We start from the raw sequence: 18,386 nt of genomic DNA, 5'->3' as shown, positions 1-18,386 counted from the left end.
TAGTAATAAAGCAATAGAGGGTGTAAGGCAGAAAAGAGCAAACAGGTGTGAGCAACCGTCTGAGAAGAGAAAAGCAAACAGGCAAGAGAGAACAAACATGTAAATGGTGGGAGACGCACAAAGGTGAGACAATAGCCCTAAGAAGAAGTACACAAGGGGGAAATCACCACTGAGTGGTTGCGGGTGAAGTGTATGGGCAAGATAGAGCATGAAGAGTGGAATAGAAGCATACTAGGGAAACAGCTGGAAAACGCATGCACTCTCTTAGAGTGCTCAAGACAAAAGAGAGAAAATAGTTCCCTAATAGTGAGCAGTGGAAGGACACAATTAAATAAAGGCAGCTGTAGGGAAGGGACAGACACACAATGAGCTAGGCAAATCATTGAATAAGAAGTAGGCAAATGAGTGCCAATAAACCAACCAAGATTAAGGAATGCAATTCCCTATATATCGTGATTTTATGATACGCAAAATAATGTGATATCATCACTTTTGGAAAAGTCAAAACATTTTACAAAACTGCTCACAAAAATGTAAAAACATTTATACCTTTTAAAATTAGACTGATCTTTTGTTTGTGCTGCTGAGCCAGTAAAGGGAGGGTGAGCAACAGGCCAGTTGGCGGCAAAAGTCTTAACATCTTGTGTCACCCACCTGTTAACAGCTTGCAAAAGGACTCTCCCTCTGTAGTAGCAAACTGCGTCCTGGCTACCTGCATAGCTTCTGAGGTGCCATTCCTCTCCACTGCCCTTTGTCTCATCCCTCCTTGACCTAGCTGCTACTTTACTCTTCACATTCCTGCCCACTCCAGTCCTTTCCTCTCCCATGACTCGTGTGAAACCCCTTTCCCCCTCGTCTCTCTCACCTCTCCATCCCCTGGACACTCATCTCTGTCCACCATGCCTCATGAGTCTCCTTTTCCTACCCAATTTACCCCCTGCTGCCCGCTGCACCTTTGAAAAGGGGGTTGTCAGATGCCAGAGAGAGCAAAGTTTTCAGTTTTCACTCTGCCACGTCTGTGACGTAGCAGTATGTCCAGGAGAGCCCCACCAAAGGCCAAGCTGTATTTTTATGCCAGGCATATATTGTGTGTACTACAAAAACGTCACAAATTTTGGGGTTTGGGACTGCAAATTTTGCTTGTTTTGTCGCAAAATATGCCATCCCAAGTCGCAAAATCCTGGGTAGTCTGAGCAAATGGTGGGCTGAAAATCCTCTGTGTTCTTGGTAAGTCTACAATATGTCTTCTGCAACCAAACAGCTGAGCTGTTTGCTGCTGGTGTGTTCTACTTCAAAAGTACTGGCAAAATCATTACCTTTCACTGCTGACACCTATTGGCTTTGCAAATGCTTGTTTTCTTGGCTCTTGTTTCACATGAAGTGAAATTGTGGAAGCATTATCCTACAGCTGAATTTCCCATGCCATCACTATACTTCCATTTAACTGTTTTGACTGTACTCCAGTCCCTACAAGTGACTGTTGTCCCAAAGCATGGATTTCTGTATCCCCAACACTACATCTTCAGAAGTGCAGTGATATCTACACTTTTGCTACTATGAGTTGGAGTTTAATTTTTATTGCATCTAGTTTAAAATATCTAATAACGAATACAAATTAAAATAGATATAACAATAGAATCTTCAGATTATAATCAATACATTATAAAACATTCAGTAAAAGTTACAATAAACTTTAACAATGCTTAATCCTCAACAGGCTTAAAATTCAGAAGCTAAATTATAGGCTGGCCGCTGGAATTATACTTCAGGGGAGGACCAAATGATGCTGTCTTGTTGACTAAACTATGCAGCAAAAAAAGACAAACGCAACGTAATGCAGTGCTTTTTGTGATAGTATTACATCATTATTTTGTAATTTAGGTTTTGTTCCCTAATCGAGTTAGTCAAAATAATTAACATTAGATATTTTTTGCAAGTTAGAGATAGTCGTGCCCAACACAGAGCCCTTCTTCAGTCGATTAACCATGCTCAGCCAAACTGTGTTGGCTCCATCGTATCCCATTTGCACCTTCACCCATGTGTTAAAATGAAATGGTCAAATAATAACTGAACACTATAGTCTTATATTGAAATATCTATATGGGCGCTACAAGTGACACTCTCAACTGATTCAATTTGTGGTTATTTCGTCTGCAGTTATACAGTTCAGTGTGTTGTGAGAGATGAAGCCTTGCCATTGACAAGTACGCTCCTACTGTAGGCGTTACTCCATCTTGGTAAAATCATTGCCATAACACTAGAGATTATGTACTCATCTCAAATGTGTTGCTATACATTGTTTTCCCCTGAATAAGGACACCCAGGCTGAAATGCATTGGGAAACAGAGGAAAAGAAAATAATAGAATATGTTTTTCATGATGTGAATTTGAGTAATGGATAAACAAGGCAAAGTTGGAGCAATAAAAACAAATTATTTTACCAAAATGGAGTAAATATTGTTCAGTTTAACAAAACCCCCAAAAAACATTGTTGAACAGAATAGTGTGATGGCGCATCAACAGTAGTGCTATTAGAGGGGGACATGGGCCCACAGTAGTAGTGTGCTTTACACCGTTCAGTTCCCATATTAGGCATTTTTTTCCCAGAGCTAATTCCTGCTAACACGGTCAAAGGCTGTTGAATAATCCGCTAAACAGCAAAACAATTTCTTTCACTTCTCAGTGGCTTTCGCAGATAGAGAGACAGTTGCCGTAACCACTTTTAAAGGCAGTTTGTTTGACTGAGAACAGGTTTTGTTCCTTAATGAGTTAGTCAAATGTTTCAGAATTAATCATACCTAATGCTTCCTTTCTCAGTGGAAAAGAGCTGTGGTTCTAAAATTTTAACAACTTCATATTGTGCTCAGTACTAAAACTGTTGTCATCAAACATAAACATCCAGTATAACCTATTGTACATAATTCTGGACAACCAGCAGGACTACGACAGACTATATCAACATCTACCATTGTGGCCCAACACACCTCGTTGTAATAAGCATAATTGCCCCACCTTAGTGACTATTTAGTTAACATAACACTAGATGGGTTCTCAATTTGCACTATAACTATGCTCTACACTTTACTAATTACTTCTGTGGGAAATGTTCAACAGTTTTAGCAACAGAAATATCTTCTCTCCCTTGACGTGCTACATCACCAGTACCTATGTTACATAATGTTGCTTTGTTTATACCAAGAGCACATTTTCTTTTTTTGTGCACGCTTCTTCCTGTGGATACAAGTTACACATTATTTCTTTTATTGGGTGAACAGGCGTTATTTTTCATGTAGATCTATGCTTTGTGTCTTACTGACCACCTTCTCTGCAGTTGTCCCCCCCCCCCATTCTTGTAAGCTTTTCTTATTCCTCAGTTTAATTGACATTGTCTTGTAGTTCTGCTTGAAACTTACACTTGATATATTACCACAAGAGAGCCCTGGTGACCCTTAAATTCTCATCACACAGCTTTTCTGTCACGATCCAATTGTATTTATTGTAATAATTATTTTTTCTCGTTCCTTCCCCATATTTGTGTTATAATGTTCTGGTAACCGAAATATTGCTGTTCTTGTTAATTATTTCATGCAAGCCTCAGCCAACTGCTAGGTGAAGTGCGTTGATTCCACTGGCTCTTGTTCACGCAATATGAAATTGCATAAATTAATTCTGTATTTAAGGGCATTTTTTTGTTAGCGAGAGTGAAGACCAGTTACTCTTGCCAATGCTCTACAGTATTTCAGACAAATCTATTTGATACATTATGTTTTCTACAATATATAACCAATCATTCATTGCCTAGTAGAGCCGGCATCATTTTTTGTGGCAACGGTTTATGAGAGAAAATTACTTTTGGAGTATTCGATCATTGGTCTGATAAGTGAGTACAGTTATTTGTTCATTTTATTGGTCCTTTTTTCACTCTTTCACGGCACGTTGTACTGGCGCTGCAGGGATAAAAGCCTCAATAATGTATTGACAAAGATTAGAGGAAGTAAGTATGTAAGGATTCCTATCCATTCTAATAGATTTACAAATCACAGTTGCGTAGTGGCATTCATAGATGCAATGTATTTTATGGTGTCCTTAGCTATGGTTTGTAAATTTGCTCTTCCAGTTTCGATCAAGGGGGCACTTTGCACTTAATCGGAGCTCCATTGGAAGCTCAATAAAGCTGTCACCTTCTTAAATTCATATTTCATTCGCATCCATCGTTATAAGCTCTCATTCGGTTTTGTCCGCCTTTTCGATAATTTTTTTTTTCTCATATTTGTTTTACATGAGTGTCGCATGTCGTATGACTTTACCTCTGTGGGTCATTCTGAAGGCTTTCCAGTTGTTGTGATGAGAAGTATAATTGTCATCATTGTTAGTGAAGAAGTTTGAAAATATATTTTTTTAAATGGGTGACTGATTTTGTTGTCTTTCTGAAATATTTATAAGGAAAGAGTCCTCTGTTCAGGGATAGCTGTACTAATCTGTGTACTATCCACTGACTCCCTGATGTAGTTCTGCCCCCATCGTTATTTCTGCATTATATCTTTCAGTTATTAGGTTTCACTTGACATGACTTAGTGTTTTTTATTTCTGCATTATTCTACCGCTCTGAAAAACTCACTAAAAAACTACTAAAACTAGGATTTATATCCTGGCATCTGTTTTTTATTGATGCATAAGATATATCACAGTTTATTCACTTAGTTCCACTAAGGGTGTTGAGTCCTCCTTAGTTACTTTCCTCCTTCGCTGCTGTATTGCAGTCCCATGGAAAATTATTGTCTATGTTTTTAAACATATTCCTCAGTTCTGCGTCCTCAATATGTAGGATTTTGACTTTTTTGTTGGAACTAGAATTTTGAGGTTCTCACTAAGATAAAAGATCCGATGTTGCAACTGAAGATTTCTGGCTTGGGCAGATCATTTTAGCCCAGGCCCCTCTGTTCAGCATCTATTTCTTGTTTGTAATAGTAGCATGCACAAATCTTTCAGTGGCGATTTGTTAATTATTTTCCACAGTACTGCATTTCTTGGCCAATGACTTGTTTCTTCATTCAGGAACAAATCCTGACACCGCTTGAGAGACCGAAATTAACTTAATGGGCTAACCCATTACTTTAGCACCCTTTCTGAAATGCACATGCTAAATTGAATATGTTTCTTAAATAGTTAGTATGGACAGTCAAACGTTTCACCACATAGGGGGTCATTCTGACTTTGACGGGCGGCGGAGGCCGCCCGCCAAAGTCCCGCCGGCAGAATACTGCTGCGCGGTCAAACGACCGCCGCGGTAATTCTGAGTTTCCCGCTGGGCTGGCGGGCGACCGCCAGAAGGCCGCCCGCCAGCCCAGCGGGAAACCCCCTTCCATGAGGATGCCGGCTCCGAATGGAGCCGGCGGAGTGGAAAGGGTGCGACGGGTGCAGTTGCACCCGTCGCGATTTTCAGTGTCTGCTTGGCAGACACTGAAAATCTTGGTGGGGCCCCGTTAGGGGGCCCCACGACACCCGTTACCGCCAGCCAGGTTCTGGCGGTCAAAACCGCCAGAACCAGGCTGGCGGTAAGGGGGTCGGAATCCCCATGGCGGCGCTGCTTGCAGCGCCGCCATGGAGGATTCCCTTGGGCAGCGGGAAACCGGCGGGACACCGCCGGTTTCCCGTTTCTGACCGCAGCTGTACCGCCGCGGTTAGAATGCCCATGGGAGCACCGCCAGCCTGTTGGCGGTGCTCCCGCGATCATTGGCGGGTCAGAATGACCCCCATAATGTTAAAGGGTAATGAAGTTCGGGGTGGGGGGGTCTCTTAAAATTATATTAATCAGTGTTCTGCCTGATAACAAATAATCAGTCCTAGAATTTGAATTGTGTACTTGAAAGAAAAACATAAATTCACTATCTAAATGGCAAGATTGTCTTCATGTATTCACTCGGTAATATTAGTGGTCTTAATACAAAACATACTTATCCCATTGACAGGTGATCTGACATTTAGGGCCTGATTCCAACTTTGGAGGACGGTGTTAAACCGTCCCAAAAGTGACGGATATACCACCTACCGTATTACGAGTTCCATAGGATATAATGGACTCGTAATACGGTAGGTGGTATATCCGCCACTTTTGGGCCGGTTTAACACCGTCCTCCAAAGTTGGAATCAGGCCCTTAATCTTCTGCCTCGTATGTAGACTCCAGTCAAACTTTCTCTAGGAAAAGAAATTACCAGGTTATTAACTTTTACACAGAAAATCATATAAACTCCTGTTCAAACAGTTTTTATGTCAGTAGGGGTGTCTTTCCCGGAAAAGGCCATACCTATTTATGGAGAAAACTTTCAGAGTGAACTCCAAGCAACTCGGGTATGAAGTGTCCTGTGTTGTCATTCATTGTTTAGAGTGTTCCATTTTCTTCTCCTTAGTAGATAAGTTATCTTTGATAATCTGGAGTCTGTTTTGGGGTTAGTAATATAAAGCTTCCAGACCGCTGCCTCCTGCTGTATCCTTCTAAGCCCTAGGAATGTCGATAGACTTGATTAGTGGGGGAGATTCGTTTTTGATTCTTTGTATGTGTTGGAAAGTATGGCATGTTTGGTTTGTGTGTTAGATTTCCATTTTAAAACCTGTCACTTCTCAACCAAGTTAAATAAAGCCATGCATTTTGAATGTCATGGCGGGACTTCGAGGCTGAACTTTCGATAATGTGTCATGTGACAATGTCACTTTAACATGGAGGTGTGAGATATCTCTAGCTGTTACATACCAGGTATCTGTTGGCTGTGTCAGAGCAGCTTTCATCGACAGCTATCTCTGCAATTAGAAAAATGCATTTGTAACTAAAAATGAATTGGCATTTCTGTAGTCATGGGTATTTTCAGTTGTTTCATCTTTCATTTCCCAGATACTAGAATCTACAGCAGAATCAATGTTATCGGATGAGTTGGATTCAAAACCAGAGGTATGTGTTTAATTGCATATTGTACAGGACACACAATTAGACTTATGCATTCATACATTCATTTTAAAAGCATGGTAGGCATCGGATGCCATATCATCTGGATGTGGTAATACTTTTTAGTTTGTGCTGGACTGTCTCTTTTTACAGTTACCTGCACCTAATCAACATATAATATTTTTATAGTAAACAGCTATATTTTATCTAGCAAAAAAGCTTTTCGAACTTCAGTGCTGGCCAGCCTTTGTGCCTTTAATTTAGGTAATAAGGAAATCTAATCATGACCCCTCTCTATGCACTGATAGAGTTAAGTGTGAGGAAGGTTGGCTTGACAAATACAGAACTGTCTACACTAATGACTACAGCCAAAAATTAAATAAATTAGATGGTTTGGACACATCTAAGGTGGATGCTGTCAAATTAACTTACTTAGTGAACTGGATAGTGAGAGATGGGACCATACAGACATCCATAGAACATATTGGTTAACACCATTGTCCGCAGTACCAGATGTAAGGATGTGCCAATTAAATAGGTTGACCTTGTTGATGTGTAGTCACTGTACCAAAGTACCAAGCACCATAATGTAAATAAATAATTTAAAGCAGGTACATATATCCAACGGTGGCACTCCCTAACCCACAAATATAACCTAAGATCAGCTAGATGAGCCTGGTGTGGATATCGCTGCCCTCTAACCTGAGGCCAAGGATGTATTGTAGAATCACTTGAAGTAGCTAAAGTGTCATGTCAGTGTATAGATGTGCCAGGCATCAGGGTGTGCTACATGGTAACTGTCACAGACCACCCTTTTCCTCTGTTACATCTTCTCAAATCTCCCACCATGTGGCAGTAATTACTATAGCTTAATGGGTGCAAGGGTGATGGGAAGGTACATGAAGTGGTAGTAGTGTTAAGAGGAAGATAATCTTTTGCTGGCTAGTTAAAAAGGATACCAACACTGTCCTCTTTAGCAGCTGGTGTTTGAGTGGAACCAGTATATCTGGAGCTCCGTTTTCCTGCTGCACCTGGCGCACAGAAAGGCCACCAGTTCTCCCAAGTTAAAAGCCCATCTGATTTAGGTATCTGGAGCTCCGTCTTCCTGCTGCATCTGGGGCACAAAAAGGCCACCAGTTCTCCCAAGTTAAAGGCCCAGCTGACTTACGTATCTTTTGCTACCTGAGTGCACTAAAACTCATATTGTCAATAAATAATAAACTGAAGTCGATTTGTTTATTTTATTTTTACTGATACCTTGAAATCAAGTAAATACCAATGCATTATTAGTACATTCTAATTACTGAGGAGGAAAGGGAGATGGGGAAAAGGAAGAGAGGGGCCAAACTCAACAAATGGGACAGAGATTTCAGCATAATTATGTTAGTCTGCTTTCTCGAGCCTAATACAATTGAGAAGAGGCTATAAACAGTAAGAAAAGGTGTCTTCCACCCTCCGCCTCTCTTAGTCGAAGACCCTCAGTTTCTTAAATAAAGTGGCAAATGTTTCCTCTTCAGCTTTTTAGTTGTTTTTGTATGCATTTTCTAAAGGCTGTAAGTATGCAATTATTTTTATTTTTATAAGTTGTTTTGATTTAGCTCCAGCGACTCAAACAATTGAGGCACTTGAAAGTGGACAATAGTGGGAACAGTTCAAGTCACTACTGCCAAATGTAAATACATATTATGGGATCTCTTGAAGGAAAGGATTTTAGGTATGTATCTGTCAGTCATAGACTAGAGGATCTGCATGCTAGACAGAAGGTGAGGACCATTTCAGCATTGTAAAGCATGGAGAAGTGCTAAAGAACCAGTTAATGTAGGTAAAAAGCCCCTTAACCTGTGATGCCGGGTAAAAAGGTAGTTCCAGAATGTGGTAGTTTTTCTCACGGTTATCTGAAGGAAGGAAAAATCCTGTTTGCATCCTACAGAAGAAATACCGAATATTGCTTTGGAGTAAGGCATGTATATTGTAGTCTGCAAATGTGGTTATTAATGGCAGTGATTCACCCTGGCGTTTGCCAAAGAGAGGAGCTCTCTAGGCTGAGATAGCAGTCACATTTGTTGCAAACTACACTGTCTTCTAGTCAAGTCATGTGACCTTAACTTTCGGTTTCAGTAATTAGGAGGTGCGTGACTGTAATTATTGTGAGTTCGTCAGTAGTATCTAAACAGGAACAATGTATTTACAGATGCGTTGGTGTTTTTATTTTGTTAAACACATCTCGGGTGCAAAGATAAAAACCTCCTCTAGCTGCGAGACGAGGTCATCCATTTAGGACCTAAGAAGATAGTTATTGCAGGTTACGAACTTTAAAACATTAACACAGAGTTATATTTCAGCACTGCTTCCTGTTGCTTTCCACTTATTCCACTGCTAGCCTAATACTTCAAACTATCAAGTTACAGTAGTACCACGTTTCTAAGAGCTTGAGGCTGCAAGTATTGAAGTTACATAGCACCTATTCCAAAGAGAAATCGTGTATGAAGTAAAACGTCTTTATTTCAATCAATGGTTGACCATTCGGTCTTCCTACTTAAATTAACTGATCAGTTCTATTCCACCCACAGTAATCATTCTGTTATTTTATCCTGATTTAAGAGAGAAAACATTTTGTTGTGATAAGATGTTTATCGGACACTTCAGAAGCTGGCTTTGAGATCGCTGTCTTTTCGCATGCCACTGTGCTCAATTTTCACTTGATATTTTGCAGCTGCTGGTTCAATTTGTACAGAACACGTCTATCCCACTGGGACAGGGTCTTGAGGAACCTGAGTCTAAGGATCTTTCATGTCTGCCTCTTCTTCCTGTGACAGGGACCCCACAATGCAGCCCTCTTCGCCTGCAAGGTATGATCTGAAGAATTAAACACTGCTGGTTTGCTTTTCCAGGGGGTCTGTTCAGGGCACTATTCATGGTTACCTTCTCTGTATTATAATTCTGACTGCAGTAGTTTAGAATACAGGAAACTGGTAATTTATTCTAAGCAGTATTAATATTCTCTAGCCTTACTGTTTTTGTATATGTGTTTCCTGTATATGTGACTGGGCACATTCTTTAGAACTTTGATTTTCAGTTTCTGCTCGCGCTTTTAATGCTATATAAAAGTGTAAATAGGTAAGACGGCTTTCTTTGATGTGGGCAAAGTGTTCACCCAGCTCAGCGTGCATCATGGGGATGACATGATTAGATGTCATACTGCCCACTGGCTGTTTTCATGTAGGTGATCGGTCTTGGTTTTGCCTGTTTGGTTCCTTGTTAGCTTGATTACATAAACAAGATGCACCTTCTAGATAAATTACATAGTTATGACCTGTCCTTAAGTTAGTAATGTACATCATCTTTAGATTTGTGAAATCCTATTGTTTAGAATTTGTATTAATACATGCTCTTAGTTGGTCGATACATTGCATATATATTCATACTTTTCCCCAAATAGTCTGTCCTTTGATGCAGTGCATATGTAATCTCTTCTTAGATTAGTTGTATGTATGCACTCTTCTTTGGACCTGTTGGTTACAGCTACCCAGTCTGTACTTACATTTGTTAATTGTACATGTTCTGTGATGAGTCAGATTAAATATATGTAGTCATGCCCTTAGGTTGGTTACCTCTCTGGGATGTGTTTAAACTAGTGATGTATGTAATATGTTATTAGTTTTGGTACATGTGCTTTATTTGTTCTTTGATTGGTATATCTCTATGTTCATCCCTTAGATTTGGTACCTTGCATGTGGATACTTATTGCTGGTTACATTGAATATTCAAATGTGTTCTTCTGTTTATGTTTTTAGAACTAGTTAACTAGTTATGATACACTAACCCCACCCTGCAGATCACCGGAAAGCTGTAAATATTGCTGGATACTTTTGCCACATGTAGGAGCATTTGCATAACAACAGAGAGAGTGATACAAAAAAATGGTTGGAAGGAAGGAGGGGACAGAGGGCAAGGCTTTAGCCATTTCTTGGTAGGAAGCTTGTGAAAACATGGTTCTTGAAATAGTTTATTAAAAGATCAGACAAGCAACAGGTCTTACTTATAATAAGGGGAGATTATTCATTAGTCCTTGGCAATGCAATATGAAGCAAAGGCCTTCTATGATGATGAGGTAGGCTGGCGCATCAAGGACATGCTTTAGTATTATTAAAATAGGCACAGGGAGACCAAGTAAGAACACATTATCTTCATCCAGTGTGAACAAAGTGATGTTGGCTTGACATAACAAGCTGTGCTAGTACCAGACTGTAAGGGCATTTTTCTTGTCTTGGTCCTTGAAGGACAGACAAAGTAATGTAAATGTCTGGAGATTTAACACAAGGTCAGATACTTAAGAGAACTCTTTCAAGTAATGATGTAGATCCAAGTCTGACTTGAGGCTCAGGCATACTCCCATTTTGTAGTACAAATAATCTTTTTATTTATTTATTTCTATTTTATTTTTGTTTTACATAGCGTTCATATCCACAATAATGGCAGAGCACTTTACATATAAGGAAATCATACAGTGAATTCAACATGGAGAAGGAGAGACATATTGCACAGCAGATAACAGGAGTGTCTATCATAGTTAATTTGGGGGTCGGGGCTTAAAATCCTTTTCCTCTTAGAGCTCTATTTCCACTTGAAATGGTAAGTTTGTCACGAAGCTTGGGCTACCCATGTGTTGTCTTGTATATGATGCACGCTATCTTGCAGATGTGTCATGCCTTTAAAGGTAGCCAGTTCAATGAGGCCAAGACTAGGTTGATATGATTGAATGTCCTTGTTCTGGTGAAGATCTGGACAGTAGAATGGAGTACTCATTTCAGTACTGCAAGCCAAGTATTAAAAAAACCTCTGGATAGGGCATTACCCTATTCAGTTCTTGTTATTACCAAGCCTGATCTTAGTGGTTTTTTTTAACTGCCCATACATGGGGAGAAAATATCTAATGTTTTGTCTACCTCCTAGGTGGTAGGCAGTGCTTTTTTTGCCTTGAAATGTGTGTATAAGTTGAGTGTGGAATCTCACATGAAACTCAATGGTTTTTCTGATTAAAGGGGTTTGGGTGCACTTTGTTCATTTGTTTGGTCCAGTCGTTTATTAGTTTGGTGTTTGGTTTAGGAGTTGGATATGGAAGTGGCAATTGTCTGAAGACTATTTGGACAGTGTATTTTCAAGTGTACCTTGGTATTTTCCTAGAATACATAGATGAAGGTACCCTTTTTATTGCAGAGGTTCTGAGTTGCGCAAAATTAAACAGAGTTTAAGCTCAGGACAAGCCCTGTGGCTCATTGAACTGTGCAGTTTGGAGACTATGTTGCCAAATTCTGCTTGTTAAACGTGGTTAGTGAGGTAGATAGTCAGAACTAGTTGGGTTGGGTTTGTGGCAAATGGCACACATCCTTGATTGACTAGTGTGCAGGCACTAACGCTCTAGTTGACGCTACTTTGGGGTATAAACATGTGTTGTTGTATACATATTATTGGAGAGATGTCTTATTTGCTAAGTACTGCTCCCATTGTCTCCAAGATTAAAAATGGAGGCAAGTATTACTCTCTGAGGGACGCCACGGGTGATAGGGAAAGAGGGGAATCGGGATGAGACCATCCGAGCACATTGTTACCTGCCTGTGAGTTAGGAAGTTAAGCATAACAACATCAAAGTTAATGCCAGAGAGAAGAGAGGTGTTGTTGAGGTGTGGTGGGCTGTTAGTGTGAGTGCTCTTTTTGATGAGAAAGGAATAAGATTGTAATAGAATACGGTTCCATTTAGAGAGTATAAAATGATGGCTAACAATTCAGTTGTTATGAATTAGAAGGAGTTGGGGGTGGTGGCATGAAAGGGGGGCTGTTTTGTTTTTATTACCTGTTTGAGTTGTTGACGTTCTGTTTGATTGTCTGTATTTTTGATAAGTATTTTTTGAAGTCAGTACTGGCGGGTGAGGTTGGGTAGGGGATTCAGAGCAACGTTAGACAACTTTGAAAAAGTACTGTACCTTCATTTTAGGTCTCACTGATGGTTCGAAGATACTAATTGCCTCCAGTAGTCTTTTTGTTTCTGATATTTTGCATGCTGCACAGAGAATAGTATAGCGGGCAGAGTTCGATTTTTGCAATGTCTTTTTGAATTTCGGTGCACCTTTTCTATTTTTCAATCAGTGTTCAATTCTTTGGGGTAGTTATTGGTGAAGTATAGCCTCACGTTTTTGGTACACTTGGATTAGGTAAAGTTCTTTGCCAATTCTTGAAGAATGGTGTTATCTGATAAGCTGATGGAGTGCAGGTTCAGAAGATGAATGTTTGAGGAAGGGAGATACGTTTGTTTGAGACCATTCATTGTGAAGTTCTTAAAGAAGCATTTTATTATTTTAATAGGTTTAGGTTTCCATTTGTAGTGATTGTTGGGGCTTCAGAGTAGTAATATAAATAGATTTAGACAAGGGAGTAGCCAGGCAGAGTTTACAGCTGGGCAGGGTAATTTTTGTAGTGGTGAATGGTCTTTAAGTATCCAAATAAATATATATATATATATATATATATATATATATATATATATATATATATATATATATATATATATATATATATATAGAGAACGATGTGTACAGCATATTTTTTATTTTATTTTATTTTTTTATTTTTTTTGTAAGAAATGTTCCACATATGCAAGGTAATGGGTGCCATATTCTATGGTTTAGGCTTCCATTTTTCCGTTTTTACTGCTTTTTACAGATAAAAACAGACAGAAAACAATGTTTCATGTCCGTATTAATTTCTAAAAGCAGAAAAATACAGAAAATTGTGCTTCTTGTGAATGTCTCTCCTTGTTGTCCTTCATGATTTCCAGACCAGCTGCTAAGCAGGTAGACACCATGGCGATAGTAAAAACAGGACGAAATTCACTTAAATGTAGGCACATGTTAACATATAATAGTATATAATGCTAATATTTACCTGTTGGTGTAGTGCTTTGTTATATTTGCCTGCTTACTTTGCTAATATGTAACAGTAATCAAAGTATGAGTGCATGTTGATCAGTTAAATATGGAAATCTACATTTTATGACTCCATTTATTCTCAAATCATAAAATAAACATGGATAAATAACCATAAACTTGCTAAAAAAAATGGATAAATACAGACGGAAAGTTTGAAAAAAATAAATACCATAAAACAGGGAGCCGAATCTATGGTTTACAGCTTCTCTTTTTTTTAAAATCTGTTTATTAAACATTATGCACACACAACAATACGTTTTGCTATTGATAATTTTTCGATCTGTTTACACACATTTATAGGCTTGTACAGTGCGATTGCGCAATGAAGTACTAAAAATACCACCTAAAACTGTGCAACCGATTAACTGAAGTCACACCTAAACACCACTAATATCATTCCTGGTACTGGCTACACCAATTGGAGGGTGGGGGGGGGAAATGAGAAAGATCAAACTATTGTATATGGGGGCCAGGGCATCACAATTGAGACGTGAGTTGTGGGGCAGGGTAGGGCGCGGAGCCATTCTAGGGGTAAGCAAAACTAGGCTCGAAGTGCATGAAAGCGTGGCCCCAGAGGGAGCATCCAGAAGTGTTACATCATTACGTTAGGGGGGGGATATGAGGAAGTTGATGTAAAGAATAGGTGATGATGGGGCAACTGAGGATAACGTGTTATAGTTATTAAACAGAAAGAAAATACCTATACCGTTACTGATTCTAGGGGGGGGTATGTGTCATCTCTATTTTCGATCGCTACCACAAAAGTGTCCCAAACTTCGTGGCCATCCTGTAGTAGGCCTTTATATTGTAGTAAGCGTAGTGTCTGAGCTTCAGCTTGTGAGCGGCTGTGTAAGTCGCAAAGCTAGGCAAAATGAGATGGTACGTGTGGGGCCTTCCAGTGCGTAGCTATTAGGCGTTTGAAGACAACAAATGCTAGATCAATAAATCTATGTAGTTGTTTATCACCTTGGTTTACAGCTTCTTGACACAAATTATTTTGTTAAACCTTTCATAGATATGAAATCAGAGATGTCCACATTACACTGAGTATAGTTGATTATTGTGTACTGCATAGCGTTACGTTGATATATATATATATTTATATATACATATATTCCTCAGTGCCCACATCTCTGTGTTTACAGATGATTGTCACGGCCTGCATTGTTAGAACTTTGAAAAGGCTCCCACTTATTTGTTTTTACTGATTTTTACAGATAAATACAGACAAAAAACGATGTGATATCAGCCTGTGTTTATTTTTTAAATGTGGAAAAATACAGAAAATTGTGCTTCTAGTGAGTGTCTCTCCATGCTGTACTTCATGAATCCCAGGCCAACAGCTGAGCAAATAGAAAGCATGGGGAGTTAAAAAAACAGTATGAGATTTCCTTAAATAAAGGCATTTTTTAACATATATTTGTTTATAATGCTAATATTTGCATGTGAATGTAGTGTTTTGTTATATGTGGGTGCTTAATTTGCTGTAGGTTGAATGAATGTGTGGAAATATACCATTTTATGACTTTGTTTCTTCTCAAAACACAAAATAAATACCAAAAAGATAGGCAAAAAATAAATATCGATAAATACAGATAGTAAAAATAAATAGCATAAAACTGGGAACCCTAGTTGTTGATGAAAAAGGCCTGATTCAGAGTTTGTTGGAGGGGGTTACTCCGTCACAAACGTGATGTATATTCCTGTTCGCCCTGTTACGATCCAATAATAGCCTATGGAACTCGTAATACACAGGGAGGGTGTATCCATCACATTTGTGACAAAGTAATCCGTCCACCGAAACTCTAAATCAGGCCCTGAGTCTGCTTTCGATCATTGAAGATTTTTCACTAGGGGTGGTTTTAGGTGTGTGTGATTGTGTCGATTTTATAGCATGGAAGGGTTTGAGTTGGTGCAGTGGTTTACATTTGGTCCTTCCAGCTACCATCCTGCAATGATTGGCATATTTGCAGATGACATGCATTGGTAGGTATTTTGGGTCGTTGATCTATAGCGCTTCATGAATTGCTAAACCTTTTGGCTGATCAGTAGTATTCTACTCCACATACTGTGTTTGTTTGGAAAGTTATGTGGTTGTACTGTGTCCTGTTTGTGAAATTATATGATGCTGTGAGTGATGGCCTGAGTTATGCTGTTAGCATGTCACAAGTCTCTGCTTATGGCCACATAGAGGAGCGAGAATTAAAGCTCCTAAACTTCCATGGACAAATGTCTCCCTTGACTCTTCTACAAGGAGAACTTTAACTTTTGCAATGTAGATACATTACTCCCTTGATAAAGTCATTGTGAATACCTAACCTGTTTTGCAGATGTGTCTGCAGATCACTCACAATCAACCAAACATGTGCCATCTGCTGCAGTACTGAGAAGTCTGGACGTGGGACATGATGAAGAGAATTCAGAGGCTCAGAGTGTGCAGAAACCATCTACTGTCCTATCAACCTCTGAAGCATTTTCCTTGCTGCAAGATATGCCATCAAGTGACGGCACATCCTTTATTCTCCTGAACCTGACAAGAGCAGGTACTTTCCATGTAAAGAGACAGCACAAATGATGTCAGTTTCAGTATCAGAATATGCAGTGTAGATTGGAAGGGATACAAAAGTTCCTGAGTGGATAGGAATATGGTATATCTGAGTAGGAAAGGGCAGTGCCCCCTGAGGGGGTTGTGGATGAGTAGAGACAGCACTTGCTTACATGGGTAGAACAGTGAGTGTAGGAGTGAGAAAAGACAGCAAATAGAAGGGAAAGCACAGTGTGTTCTCGAGTGGGAAAGGTTAAGCACATGCCTGAGTAAAATGGGACAGAATATACAATAGTAGGAAAGGAGCATGAGTGGAAAGGGGCAGCACAGGCGCACTTGGTTAGGAACACAACAGCCATCAGTGGTACTGGACATTGTAATCATGTGTGGTAAGAAACAGCATGAGTTTGTGCGGGAACAGATACTGGTATGTGAGTGGGAAGGGACCGCACATGCATGTGGGAACGGATACTGCATAAGTGTGAAGAAACAGCTCTTGTGCGAGCGGTAATCAGTATCAATTACATCGGTTGTAAGGGATAACATGTTCATGTAGGAACATTGCCTGAGAGGCAAGGGGCAGCACATCCATTCATGAGTGGGAAAGAAACATTGTATGAGTGAAAAGGGGCAGCACGAAGGTGCGGAGAGCATGTGTTAATGTGGGAAAGGGTAGTGGATGACTAAGGAGGAATAGCAAATGCATAAGAAAGAAGGGATGGTTAGTGAGGCTTTGTAGATATTACAGGTATTAGCTCTTAGCAGCAGAGGTATATCTTAGTTTTCACAAACCTTATTAGCCACTGTTCTCACAGCAGAGGCATTGCTCAAGTGTCACAAAATATACAGATGTTATCAAAAGGCAGCAGAACTCTCTAAACTTGCACAGAATTTACAATTTCAGGTCTCAGCTGAGCTGTCTCTCATGACAAGGAACAAGCTCAGACCTCCTCATAAATATCTTATTCACTCAGGGAGCTAAGGTAGCATACGTGTTACTTAGGACCATGTGAGGCCTTTATAGTCTGCCGTGTCCCATCCAGAAACTCCCTGAAGGGAGAATTTACATAGGTAATAAGGGCAGGGAGCTCTTTTGTAATTGAGAGAGATGTACCAGTGACGGGAACACAGTAGACTTTTTGCAGGCACTGCCAGGAGAGGGAAGCTGTATGGTTAAAAATCTCTGAAGCAGTAACCTTGTACTGCATTGTCTGTGCTTTAATAGATCTCACATACTTCGCAAACCTTCCTGCTCCAAATACTTCAGTCAGAAATTCTCAGTTTTTACTCCCCAAACAAAGAGATTCCCTGGAAATGGGGAGACAAATGGTGTGACAAGTAGACCAGTAGCAGCAAGAAAAATGTAAAAATGTAAGTCCCGTGTTACATAAGGCCCGGATCTTTGACAAGGATACAGAGAAGATAGCTGAAATCAGATCCTTAAAGGTAAAACTTAGAAGACTAGTTAACAACAGTTGCGTGTCCTATGAATCTCAGTACTGAATTAAGCTATTTAAGACCATTAAAAAGGAAAGCGGTAGAGGTTTTTGTTTTTGGTGAGCAAAGTTGCATGTGCACAGTTTGACTGCACTCTTTCCCTGCAGGCTTAGTCTAAGCATATTAACTACCTATTTGGCTCTTCTGTATTGTCTTTTCACTGTTACCTTGTGAGGTGCTTTCGATCTCACTGAGTCAACAGAAGATGTAGTGTACCACTGCTGAAAACACCCTTTAAGTTGGCATAACATACCATACCCTGTTGTTTCAGCTTGAATATTAACACATACCTTAAAAGTCTTCCTCACATTGTACCTACGGTTAAGATAACCCTAAAAATATTAACTGTAACCCTAAAAGGTAACTCTAACAATAAACCTAAGTTCTAGTTATTGTAAAAAAATAGAAATTATTCAATTTAGA

At 39.6% G+C, this 18,386-nt stretch overlaps 1 protein-coding gene across 6 annotated transcripts in view; it reads left to right on the top strand.

Annotated features, from left to right (window-relative positions):
* Positions 1-18,386, top strand: part of ZNF410 (zinc finger protein 410) — a 142,822-nt gene that overhangs the window by 1,288 nt on the left and 123,148 nt on the right. For 5 of the 6 annotated variants that reach the window (XM_069208512.1, XM_069208515.1, XM_069208516.1 and 2 more), the window contains 3 exons: positions 6,888-6,944; positions 9,652-9,787; positions 16,252-16,464. In XM_069208512.1, the coding sequence (XP_069064613.1) occupies positions 6,888-6,944; positions 9,652-9,787; positions 16,252-16,464 (406 nt within the window). The remainder of the gene's footprint in view (positions 1-6,887; positions 6,945-9,651; positions 9,788-16,251; positions 16,465-18,386) is intronic. The other variant, XM_069208517.1, reaches the window with a different exon arrangement.

The sequence above is a fragment of the Pleurodeles waltl genome, chromosome 9 (assembly GCF_031143425.1).
Source record: "Pleurodeles waltl isolate 20211129_DDA chromosome 9, aPleWal1.hap1.20221129, whole genome shotgun sequence".
Taxonomy (NCBI): Eukaryota; Metazoa; Chordata; class Amphibia; order Caudata; family Salamandridae; genus Pleurodeles; species Pleurodeles waltl.
This window is presented reverse-complemented; position numbering and strand designations above follow the sequence as displayed.